General features: G+C 33.8%; 1 protein-coding gene across 2 annotated transcripts in view; it reads left to right on the top strand.

The window, feature by feature from the left end:
- LOC143248951 (testis-expressed protein 47-like) overlaps positions 1–13,802 on the top strand; it is a 62,941-nt gene continuing 49,139 nt past the window's right edge. Inside the window, exons 1-3 of one of the 2 annotated variants that reach the window (XM_076497998.1) lie at positions 1–202; positions 13,184–13,253; positions 13,551–13,657. In XM_076497998.1, the coding sequence (XP_076354113.1) occupies positions 110–202; positions 13,184–13,253; positions 13,551–13,657 (270 nt within the window). In that variant the 5' untranslated portion in view covers positions 1–109. The remainder of the gene's footprint in view (positions 203–13,183; positions 13,254–13,550; positions 13,658–13,802) is intronic. The other variant, XR_013027295.1, reaches the window with a different exon arrangement.

Here is a 13,802-nt window from a genome sequence, read left to right as displayed (position 1 = left end):
TTGTTTTTGTAACTGTATAACTAATGCTTACTTGAAGTATAATTATACTCACCAGAGGGCTACATATTAAACGTTACTATGGAAATAATCAAGCAAGTTTTTATTCAGCATGGAAGATTCCCGTCAATTTGAAAGCCCGTTGGACGTGGAAAGTCAAACATTACTTGACGTTATGAAAGAAAAGAATAGGGCTGCAGGAAAGGTGATGAATTATTATTTTACATAGAAATTTTGTTGTATTCTTTTTAAAACTTGGATAAAAATTGCTAACGTTTCTCTTTCACCCTGCTCCTAAGTCTAAAAAGTTACACCTTTATGAAAGTGTTAGTTTTTAGTCTGTTACAGTTTACGTAGTGGTCTACATCAGCAATCTAGGTTGACGTTGAACGTGAAGTTTAATGTTAGATTTAGAGCACAAAACTGGTATGACTTTGAACGAGCATTTCACATTAAAGTTCTCAGAGAAAAACAAAAAGCATCTCTTATTAAATATTTTGACTTTGTAATTTAAACATGTAAAGAAGAAAGTTTAAAAAAATGAAATTAAATGTAGTAATGGCTAATATCCTTAAAAGAAATAACGCAAACAAGATAGTAGGAATGGAATTTACATCATCTTAACAGAAGCACACAGGTAAGAATTAACATGTAACAATATAAGTAATTATTAAACCACAGTTGAGTTTATTTCATCCTGTCTTTGTCTGGTAACATTCTACTATGGTTTTTGTGCTTGTGCTGTTGATGAGTGTTATGTAGGGATGACACAAATGCTATTTCTACTATTTTGTTTGTATTGTTTTCAGAGAATTGATATTTGCCATCCCAACATTTACATTTTTTAATGCAGTGTTTCAGTAGACATAGGAAAGTTGTATTTATAACTGAGTTCTAAATACCATGAGGTTCCAACTGTAAAATCTATCGTTTATTTACTATTAGTTAGAAATTCTTGTTTCACTCTATATTTAAGCTTTTAAAAGAAACACCAAATGTTTGTTAGAAAGCTAACTACAAGTGGTAACAATAACATTGTTTACACAAGAATTATCATTTTTTAAAAATCATTAACATTTAAAAATGCTTAAAATGTACTACTTTTTTGTGTATCTGCACTAATCATTTCATGAGCATTGTTGACATAGATGATATATGCATTACAGTATTTGTTTAGTGTGGGTGTATGAGTAATGTTAATGCTATGTTTACAGTGTTTTATATTAATTTTTCTCACTACTAATAGACATTATAATTTAGTTTTATAACTTAAAATGCAGGAATAAAAAATCTTATAAATTAATTTCAAAGTATTTCTATCAAGAGTTTACTGTTTTGAGGGTTTCTGGAGACTTATACTACTAATTTCTAGTCATATTAAAAGGATGAACATTTTGTTTAAAATCAGTTGTGTAGCTATTTTATATACATTAATCAAATATTTGGCATTTGCATCCAAGATCTTGATGGTTTAATTCTCTTTAAGTTTCTTAATTTCAGTTTATTCAACTTCCATATTTACACTATAGCAATAATAATGTCTTTAGTTGTTTTTTTCAATGAACCTCTAACTTCTGATGATCAAATAAGGTCAATATTTATAACAAGTATTTACAACAAAAATAATATTAAGCACAACACTTTTGTCTTTTTCCTCACATAACCTTCTATCCATGAAGTAAAGCTTAATCATTGGCCACATAAACAGAATTGATAACACCCTGTAAAGTTGGTAGGATTTGTAACTTTTCTTATATAAAATATGGAAGAAAAAATACAAACCCTGCCAACTCTACCATCTCCCAGCACAATATAGAAAGAGGGCATTCAATTTCTCACTTTTGAACTTTAAAGTCTTCTTAACAGACAATACACATTCTTCATTTGATTTAAATTTATTTCAATTTAATTATTTTGTTTGTGCTATATAATTTTCATTTACTCTTGCTCTATTTTTATATTCAAATTGTTTATTTGTTATTTATTGCAAACTATATTATATTTTAGTATGTTACCATTGTGTTTGTTTTGTACCTCTAGTGTGTTGAAAGTGGAATTTTAAAGATTTCAAGCATTTAATAAATGCTTCACATTATTACATTTCAGTTTTAAATTATTATTAAAAAGATGGTGCATCAACAAAATTCCCTTAATAATTGTAAACTCTTCAAATCAGATCTCCTGTAGTTATTCCTTTTTTCAAGAGCAACCAATTTCATAGGTCTTAACATGTTCTCATGTGACAACCTATCCATCTTGGATATAATCCTGTGACTCCTCCTCTGAACCCTTTCCAACAATCCAATGCCCTTCCTGTGGTAGGAACTCAAGACTAAAGACAATATTCCAAATGTGGTCTAACCAATGACATATGCAATGAAATACTAATCTCTTCAGACTTACATTCAGTATTTCTATAGATAAAACCTAAAATTCTATTTGCCTTACCACTAGCAACAGTAGACTACTTAGTTGACTTAAGAGACTGATTAACTAAAACATCAAGATTTTTTACATCTATAACAATGTACTTCATTATTAACTATAATACAGCTAAAAGTATGTATTACTTCACTAATTTTCTAATTATTCCTCTATAAGTAGTATCAATGTAACAAAGAAAAAGCACAAAAGCACTAACTTGAATTCACAAATAATGGTGATTTCTACTTAGTACTGTATGAGCAATTATGTTACATAGATAGCCCACTATTTCTAGTTAAATGTTAGGGATGTTACAGACTTTATTCATTGTGTCTTGAATTACCACATACTTAATGGGCCTCTAAAATTTTGTCTCTTCAGTCAATGTTTATTTTTTCTTGATCATGAATAGCCTATTGGACTGCTTATTTAACCTGATTTGCATTGTGTATTTCTTACCAATCAAGGAATGACCATAACCTTACAATCGTTTTTCTGGATTTCATTCTCAGGTATGTTCCTTCTCCTTACCTTTTGCCTGTATCCTTTAATTTTGTCCATTCTATATGTCATGAACCCAACTTTTCTGGCTTTCTTATTTTTCCTCCTTTACTTGTTAAAAAGGGTTTGTGCTGTTTTGTTTCTCTAACAGTTTCTCATTCACACCCTTATAATGTATCCCCATCACATTTATAATTTTTTTTTTGTCCTGACTTTCATAATTCTTCTTTTTCTTCTAGGTTCTCTGTCTTAGGTATCTTTTTGGCCTGTTTGAGCCTTGGACCCATTAACTTGTATTTTGCTCTTCTCTAGTTCCCCATTTTCTTTTTTTCAATTTTTTTCACTACTTTCCTATGGTTCCTATCCTTCCACCACATTTTTTATGAAGCACTTCAACAGAAGGGTTTTCTGAAAAGGTTCATTTTATCCTTGGCAGCTTATCCTGTTCCACTTCTTCTAATGTGTTCTTCTTTATTTAGTTCTCCTGCTGTTGTAACTCAGTAGGTCAAATTGTGTTATTTACTGTACACTTTCCTCCTCCTTGTGCCTATGATCTTCACTCAGCCCCTTTACTTTGCCTAGAATTTTTCAGCAGTGTTTAATTCTCACTGGACACCTGGACTGAAGTTGCACAGCTTTGATCTCCATTAATTTACCAGGTTTTTTTCCTTTTTCTGAGCATTGACCTTTGATTTCTGTTCCTTTTCTTGACCATTCTACTCCTATTCTTTGTATTCAGAGTTCCAGACCTCCTTCGTTTTCCCTTCCTCCCACTACCAAACATCCGTATCATTTCTTTTCTTGTCAATGGCTGTTCTATCATGTCCAGTTCTATGGGTACCCATCTCTTTCCCTTCATCTGCCACTGGTCTCGGTTTCTGTTAACTTAGATTTTTCACATTTAATCCCATGGTGTTTCTCCCCAGTTCACTACTCTTTCCTCCTCTTCTCATTTCATTTCTTCTCCCTCTGACTCAGCTACAGTTTTCATCCAGTCTGTGATTTATTATGGTTGATGAGTCAAACACCTTCCTACACATCTCTATTGCATCATCATGCAGACATTTTATACATTCTGTCCATCAGATTTGCATCTTCTAATTACTTGCTCTTCCCTTTGTCTTAACATTGGCTCCTTTTATATTCATTTGTATCTTCATAGCCTGGAGCTGTCATTCCTTTTTATGGATGATTGGCTTGTTTTGGTTCATTCTTGAGAGGTATTTTCTTCTTTCAGTAGGAGGTTGCTCAGTCAGAATAGGTTATCAAGATATCCAAGTCCTTTCTCACTCACATTCAATATTTGACATTTGGGCATTTTCTTCATTTTTTGTATTAGCTGAGCTCAGCTTTCTAATTTTTTTTTTACCTCAAAGCTATAGGATACCTGGTCACTAGAAATTGTATTTCTCAATCTCATCCTGCAAGAAGGGTGTTTTTTACTTTAGAGTACTCTGGCTTCCTTGCACACAAGCAACTCCTGCAGTGGACCTTATGTTTTCAGTGTTTTCTTTCTCAGGTTCAGTTATTCTAGACTGTAAACCTACTCTCTCTTTTACTTAAAGAGTTGTTTGATGGTTGAACTGTGCCAATACTACTTACAACATTGCCTTCAAACACCCCCAAACCAGATCTCCATTTCTTCATTGATTATTTTCTCTTGGATTGTGGTACATCTCTGGAAAATAACATGACTTTTGTTATGTGAATGTAGGATGAGCATTCACTTCACATCAATATGTTCAAGATTCCCACTGTTCATTTGGCATATTCCCATTTTTTGTCCCTCCTAGTGGACCATTTGCTTTCAGGTATTAGATCTAGGCTTCTGGGCTCATTCACATTGGGCTTGTCTTTTGGACCTTCATGTACTTGGAGCTATGAACCTTGTGGTGGGCCACTGCTTTTGTCAGGACCTCATTCTATCTATATAATGGTTTGTTTGTTTTTCACCCTTGTGTTTTAGGATGGTCTGATCTTAGTTGTTGCTGGCCCTCATAGATGCCTTTGACCACCCCTCTTGACTGCAATATTCCTATCTTCCAATCACTTATTCTTCATCCTTTTATTCCACTAACTGGTTTGACATTTTTTCTTTATGTATATCTTTTTTTTAACCTCCTTCTTCAGGTGTCTACTATGATACAAGATACTTCTTATCAAGTTCTAGTGTGACATCTGTTTGTCCAACTTTGCCTTAGATTTCTGTTGTTGTTTTTTTCTCTTGACATCCAGACCTTCTTTTCTATGTACTTTATTTCCTCTCACTCTTGCCTTAGCCTCAAATGTTTCTCTCCATTTTCCCATGTAGGATTTGTCTGGTCTATCACCTATTAATATTTGACACATTTGGGTATTTTCTTCATTTCTTGCATTAGCTGAGCTCAGCTTTCTAATTTTTTTACCTCAAAGCTGTAGGATACCTATACAGATTCTCTGATTGTGTAGCATTCCTACTGACTTTCCAGTCTGTCTGGCTATGAAGGTATGTGGGGGTCTTTCATCACTGATTCATCTACCACTTCTTTACTCCTGACTGCTCTACTGTGGACCATCTTTCTGTTTCTTCACAGGATATTTAACAATGGTTTGTCAATTCCTACCTTTGCTTGTTATCAGGCAGTGACATTTTGCCTTTCTTTTTCACTGACCCCTTCGTCCAACTCTCATGTTCTACTGGATCCGTTATATGGTTTTGCATGCTATCATGTACACCCTGTTTGAGCTTTTGGTTTTTGCTCTTAATACCACCTCTCTAACAAAATTTCTTTCCCTTTCATCTTTCCTATGATTTCTGTTACTTGAAGGTTTGTGCTTTTGATGCTTCTAAAACCCTCTTTCACTGCATTTACATACTCCTCTACTTAGACCAGTCCTTTTTTCCTCAGACTTCTGCCACTTATTTTTTTTCCTTTTATATTTTACTTCTATAATAATTTATGCCTAGATAAGCTCTTGCATCCTGCTTGGGCTGTTAATGTTCCATATCATGAACATTTCCTTTCAGGGTCCCTATCATCATCCATTCCTACCCTGGTACTTCTCTTCTTTAAGAAACCTCTTTCATTTTACTCATTTTAGATGGATCCCTCAACTCCTCTGGTTTATATATTCTTCACTGGGTGTGGATGCATCAAATTTGTGAACCTTTTATTCTCTTGCTGTCTATTTTGGATAGCTCTTGGATGAGACCATCCAGTTGAACATGTGGAATACTCCCAACAGTTTCATCACTCAATACCTTTCCAGTATGGCTGATTAATTTTTAAAGTATTTTGACTTCTATGTGTATTGCCATATTTCAATCAACCCACTTTCACTGAATAGAATCCCACCAGGTAGCTGGAGTTGCTTGTTTCCTTAATATCTACATTGAACCAGAAAGTTTTCAGTCTGTTTTAGCTCTGCTAATGCCCACTGTGAGATGAAATGTTACCAAAGTTTGTTTGATGCATCTATGTAATATACAAATCAACTCAGTTGTCTGTATCAGACCATACTAATTCCATTGAAATTTAATAGAAAAAGTCAGTCAGAAAAGTGATTGCCCACTTTTTATGATCATACTTGCTGGCTTTTAAAAAATAGAGTTTTGCAGTCACCCATTGCACTGTTTCCATTGCTACATGATGATGTTTTGTGAACCACTTCAGTTCACTTTAAACACATACATTTAAATGAGAGTTAACTGAATGCTAGTGCCATGCAAATCTCATAGTCAGATATGCCAGAGAAAAAGCATCTGTGTGATGAGTTATCCATCCTAAACATAGTTTCAGATTAGGTAAATATTTACGTTACCTATGCTTCAATCTTCATGGCTGCTCAGAATTAGCCAACTGTGGATCAAAAAGATGTCTGGGGCTGCATAAATTAATGCTACCTCATGTATCTTCCATCCTGAACCAGGTATCCAGGTATTAATTATTCATATGAGGTTCCAAGTCTTTGAGAGTGTTTACTATGGTTTGCCCACTATGTCAAGAATATGTAATTTGGTATGGTGATGTACTAGAAGATGTGAGGGAAAAAGTTTGGCCATAACCATGATTCACTTTGAGTGAGGTAAAACTTACCAAACATTCAAGATTGCAATGAAGTAAGCTATGATCAGTGTTTAGTGAAAAACCATTGAACAGAATAATTAATTCCAAAACTACAATAACAACAATTTTTACAGTAGGTTAATTCTGATTTCAATAATTAAATATTTCAGCCCATATCATTAAGTCATAATCAGGTGAAAAAATACTTTCAGAAACTGGTTTGAATTTCAGAGAACATTCCCTTCAGAAAATAGCCTTAAATATTGCTGGTCCAATCCCAAAGATGGGTTAAGAGAGCTACATACAGTTATGGTTACCAACTACTTCACAAAGTGGGTTGATGCTTATTTGTTGGTGATGCATGAGAATAGTTTATGGCTGGTGCGCTGGCAAAACACTAGTCAGCTCAACGTATTGCACCTGAAGAGATTTACATGAATAAGGGAGATAGCTTTAACTTATTTGCCTGGTTAGGGGGTCAAAGTGTTCATGTCATGACTTTTTACAGAGGACCATTCAACACAGTATTATATATTTGATGTCAGAGCTATCAACTATTTGTTTTAAAATATATTACTAATTTAGCAACAGTTCCTGGTAAAGAAGGGTAAATACCAGATACAATGTACAGGAATAATGAAACAAAATGTGGATATGTATTAGAGGCTATAGAGATTATGAAAATGCAAACTTTACAATGGACAAAAGTATTTTTATTCTTCACATAAACATCACCATGCACTCTGACTTGTCAGAGTCTGAATTAGATTGACCTTGTCAATTCACTGACTTATCTTAAGTACGTATATGCTTTTAACACACATTTGTCGTGTACAATGGATTAGTACTTTTGATTCAAAGCTACCCTCATTTTCTGTATATACATCTAGTAAATTTGAAATTAAATTAAATCTTTCTTCTCCAATGTATGGTTAAAAGTTGACTGTCCTCTGAGTTATGCAATATATTTGGTGTGATGAAGGTACATACTTTGTTATAACACTCAGACTGATAATTTAGTAGAGCATTTAATACATAATGTCAAACATATGCTTGCTAAATGTGTTTAATCCCAAGGGAATGAATTAAGATAAACACATACAAGCTCATTATTAGGATTAAGATAACATGTGTATAAATTTTAAATAACATGGATATTTAAAGAAAAGGCAAGAACATTTAATGTGATCACAATAAATATTTAAAAATGAAACTGTCTCCAGTCTCAAAATACAATAAAAAATTTTACTCAATAATTTTCTGTATAATGATAAAATAACATGATAATTTGGAAGTATCATAAATCTTAATAATTATACATTTTACTGTACTCCTAATGATAACATGGCTCAGTGGCAGATATTAAGATGGGGGACAATTACCAAATTGTCAGAAATAAATCAGGCTGTCAGAAAGTATCTGGATCCATGCACTTAAATACTAGTACGCTGTTTTACATGTTTTGTCATGCATCCAAATTCTAAAATCTATGTTAGCCCATCCATCCAGCCTATGTACATGTATGTATGTTGGTTGAAAAAGTTCTACAGGACTCAGTGAATTGGTGCCTTTTATTGAAGTGTTGTTTGTTTTTTCAATTCTAAAACACACTGTAGCTTTATCCCAATGAAAAGTTTTCTTTGCCCATCTAAACATTGGTATGAATCTTATCTCACTTGCTTCAGCCCTTATAACCCACTATATTGCCCATAGCAAATTAAATCTTGTTATTCCCTCTAAGTCAAGGTGCTCATCATTATTAGTTCCTATTCACTTTTCTCAGTAGCAGACCATTATGGTAATGGATTTATGTGCTTGTTGTGGGTTTCTCTAGTGTGTTTTATAACTTTAGTTATACCTTTGTTTTGGATGATTTTTTTAACCTGTTCTTGTTGAGTTTTCAGTTTATTGTCTGATTTCTTAATGTTCCACATGAGAAAAGAAATTTCTGAGTTGTTTCAGATATGAGTTCTGACATTCACATCTCTGAAATGGAGTCTCCTTGAGCTCCTACATTCTCACTTCTAGAGTCTAGAATTGTTGGAGAGGTCTTCTTTCCATGGAAAATATCCAGTCCATCATATGTAGAGAGGTGGAGTCTTACATGAGGTTTAATATTTCTTCTTTTGACTCAGAGGCTTAGGTTGTGGAGGATCAAGTACAGACTGGTGAAAATTTGGACTTTCCATTTTTCTAGCTCTTTCTTTGCTCAGACAAACATCCCACCTCCTGCAGCAATTTATCAATTAAAACATCAAGTTTGTAATGTCTTGAGCATTCTCCAGTGACTTATGATGTTTTTCATTTTTTGTTGAAGGAAAGTCGTTCAGCTGATTATGTAGTCTTTCCACATTTCCTAGATATTGTTGATCAATTGTGAGAGGGTGCTGCCATGCCTTGTCCTCCCTGTTTATTGGATCAGCATGCCTTAGCTTTCCATCATTTGAAGGATGCATATATAGATTCTCAGATGTTAAATCCTCATTTTCTTATCTGGGGTTCATTTTAACCTAAATCAGTTTAGTGAATTTGTCTGTTCCTCACAACAGTTTTGTATTTTGGTCTTCTATGCAAATAATGTCTGAGGCTTATCACAGATCTCCTGCTCTATTTTTAAAGGATCTTAGTCATTTATTGACCTCTACCTTTGTAAGCTTATCAGCATCTGCTCTGTTCTTGCTCTCTTGGTTGGTTTGTTGCTTGAATATTTTATAGAGAGATGTTTTGCTTGGGGGTATTTGACTTCTTTCTTCAGTCTTTAGAGATCTCAGAGAAGTTCCTTTCCTCAGACATTAAGTTTTTCAGATATTCCAGATTCCATGGAATCTTGGGTGGATATGGCCCATCTCCATTCCTCTCTTTTTACACCAGGTTCTTGCCTTTTCTGGTCTTCTACTAGATGGTTTCCTGCGTCTCCTGTTTGGGGGTCTAGACCTCCTTTTTTGGCTCCATATTCTATTGAAACTAAAGGGAGGTTTCACCCTTATCAGCAGATATCCCCCATTTATATGGAGTGCAAGCAATGGCATCAGTAACTAACCTATGGGTTCTAGTTGTGAGGTGACTCAGCTTAGTATGTGTCTGTATGGGAGACCTTTATCACTGATAAGTAACTTATTAAGGTCCTTATGAGGGGATTGACCATTGTGTTTCATACTCGTTAGCTTTCCCTTCCCCTAAGGATTGACTTACATTCAGTCATCAAGCACCAGCAATCCAAGGATCTTCTGCATAAAGAGGCCATAAAGCATGTAAACTTCTTTCTTGAGGATGTTTTATTCCTTTTTTGTTTGTAGTTCCAAAGAAGATAGGCAGTTGGTTATCTGTCATTGACCTTTCTCATCTCTATCATTTCCTCCAGCTACGTTAGCTTACTACGTAGTCATTTCTTTTCCTCCAGTGGCTGTTTGCACCTAGTCAATGGATGACAAAGTTTGATGTTGCTAATGTTTATCTTTCTATTCTGATTGTGGAATCTTGACTCTATTATCTATATTTATGCATGAAAGACAGGTTTTTCAGCTTTCTATTCTGCCATTCAAATTTGCATTTCAATAATTCATTTGGCTCATTATATGTCAAATCATGCAGAGGACTGCAGATGACCCCAACAGAATGTCTTGAAAAAATTTGCATGTGCTCATTTACCCATATAATGAAAAACTGTCAAAGATTAGATCAATATCTTTAATAGTTTCTGATTTACAGCCCTGTAAACTTTAGTTAATTTTTGGCAAATTCATTTATCTCTCTTAGGATTTGCATAGTGAGGTTGTAAAATCACCTGAAATCCCAAAATCGTAAAAAACATTGGTTTATGTAATAAGCCATAGCTCTAAGACTTAATATGACACAAAGCCAATTTTTTTTCTAATTTCCTATAACATACCAGTTGATAAATCAGCAATTGTTGTAATTAAAAGTCTGTTAGATCTCCTATAAAAACAATTTAGCTGTATGCAACTTTTTATGATTTAGCTAAAAATAGCCCTACTTCAGGCCACAGTTTGACCATGTCACCAGTTATTCAGCCTTTTCAGATTCTTATCATATATTCTTACATCTCTGAATATGATCTACAAAAAAAATCAGGATGGTGTTCAACCTACTTTTTGAGTTATAATTTTTTAAAGTATCCTCTGACCATACTTTTTTATTTAAAACAAAATTTAGTTTAGGTTTATCTCTCTTAGGATTTGCATAGTGAGGCTGTAAAATCAAAGACCATTTTTGACTTCTGTGAGATTAATTCAGTCAGTATAGCAAATCGCAGCCTTCTACCACCATTACTCTTGCAGCTTTAAGCAGCCAAAGTTGCCCGAAAATGAATTTGCCAAAAATGAACAAAAATTAATTAAATTTTACAGGGCTGTAAATCAGAAACTATTAGAGATATTGATCTAATCGTTGGCAGTGTTTTATTATATGGGTAAATGAGTACATGTGAATTTTTCAAGGCATTCTGAGGGGGTTACCTGGAAAATTTTTCAAACTCTGGATGATTTGACATGGAATGATCCTACTGTCCTTGAGATGGATATGTTTTCTTTTTCACCACCCTCTCATCTAGCAGGATCCCACCTGGTGTTGCTTCCTAGGATATGTTTATTTCCAAAAATCTACATTGTGCCAGGGATATCAGATAGCACTCATACCATCTGGCCCAGCTCTACCAGTATCAATGGTCAAGATGGGGTGTTCCAAAAGACCATGAAAAGTATGCTGATGGTATACAAAATGACTTAATTATCACTTGCAGATTATAGAATTCTTGGACTATCATGGAAAAAGCTGACACCAGGAAAGTGACTGTCCACTTTTTTGACTTGTGCTTGCTAGCTTTTAAATACATAATTTCCCAGTCACCCATTGCACTGTATCTAGTATAAGACCTCTTTTAGCAGACATCCAACAAAGATCCATGCATTTTTCCAGATCTCCCCAGTTTAAATTCTTCCTCTCTTCTTCAAGTGGAGCACAAGTGATCCTTACCATTCACCAACTTCCAGCTGCTAAGGTGGTGGATCACAAAAAGTTACACACTGAATGAGCTCAGTACAGTATGATGAGAAGTAGGGCAGTGTTGGTGCTTTCAATGTAGTACAAGTATTCCCTCAAACAGCTAGTGTATTTCCTCATTGGTCCTGAATTTATGCAGTTAGGTCAAGGGGAGCACAACCCATATGGTCTGATTATGACCTTATCACACTAGAACTGTTGGATTGTTGACCTCTTCTGTACAGGTGCTTCGATGATAATATTCTTATTCTGCTTATTACTGCAGTTGGAGCTTATATGCCTCTTACCCTATACATTATAGGAGAAGAGTACATTTTGACTGAGATAAGTTTTGGTTTGTTCTACAATCTGGATCTAGTACATTTTCTTCTTGCCTTGTGTAATAATGAAGGTACTTGGAGTGTAAGTGTTTAAAGGAAGTTATTTCACATGGAAGCTGTCAATCTTCTATTATCATCTTGTTCCAGTACAGCTTGTGCTAAACACATGTATCTTAGATGTGAGTCAGCTGGAGGATGGTGGCATGCAAGTCTTATCGGCAGACATGTAAGGGATATAGCTATTCTCTCAGTTCCCTCAAGAAATATGAAACTAATCACTTATTCCATCCTTAATCCATCAGTTATTCACCCACTCCATTTGGACATTTGTTGCCCAGAATAGCCAACACTTCTGGCAAAAATAACTTGAATATTATAGCCATATATATATCTTAGAATTAAACTTTATGTTTGTGTTATAAATCTTCTTTTGGTTGTAGTGATCAACATATGAAAGTTATTATTTGAATTTTAGTTCCAGAATAAAAGTTAGATATCTTTTCAGGGTAGAAATCTCATTTAATTAATTTGAATAGTAGAAAAAAATTCCATTGCTAAAAGATTGAACTAATTACAAGCTTTCCAATTAAGAAATCAGTTAGAAACATAAGATTTCATAAGAGGCCTGTGTGTTTGTAAGGATTAAACATAAAACCTAGGTTTCTTATACTTGGAAATATCAACATTTTTGTTCTTAAATCGGGAAGGTAGATTCACAAAACTGTAGCTTTTTAAAGATTTTAAATTATTTATTATCTTTACAAACCAATAAGTACACTGTCTTTCCACCAAACACCTTACAGTGTTTTATATCACATAACTACTGTTAACTAAATATTTTAAAAATTAGAAAAATTAATGTTTTTATTTTTCTAGAGAGTAGCAGTGCATCAACTTGTTTACATTGGAAAACTGAGAGAAGAGTCAACTTCTCAAAAAGCTGCTGGTGAGTAGGCTGAAAATATAAAAAAAAAAGAATTAAATACACCTTTAATAAAAAGGTGTTTAGAATAGTTTTGATATTTTGAACTCAGTAGTAAATATATAATAGTATATTTGTTATTACATGATTGTGTTTGCAATACTTTCTATGATGTAAGTAATATTAATTGTTGAATAAAGAGTTTAAAAAAAAAACTGGTGTTTTATGTTTTGAATTATTTCTATTTGTTCTTGTTTTTCCATGTTTATAGAAGATAAGATTTAGAGTGACTCAGTGTGTAATGATCATTATTTCCATTAGATCATATTCACAAAACAATAAAAATGCTACATGAAAAATATCTTGAAATTGGTGGTGGAACAGGTCTACTTTTATTTCAAGGCTCTTACTTTGTACATCAAATTGAAGTAAGTATATTAGAAATTGTTGAATATACCATATTTGTTGTACATTTAAAAGGAAACAATCATATTGCATAAGTCAGGATGAAGAGTTCTTAGCTTTAGTCCTAATAGTTAACTTGGTAGTGAATCTAAGTCAGGGTACTAGCAT

The sequence above is a fragment of the Tachypleus tridentatus genome, chromosome 4 (genome assembly GCF_004210375.1).
Source record: "Tachypleus tridentatus isolate NWPU-2018 chromosome 4, ASM421037v1, whole genome shotgun sequence".
NCBI lineage: Eukaryota > Metazoa > Arthropoda > Merostomata > Xiphosura > Limulidae > Tachypleus > Tachypleus tridentatus.
Note: the sequence above shows the minus strand (reverse complement) of the source record. Positions and strands in the feature narration are given on the sequence as shown.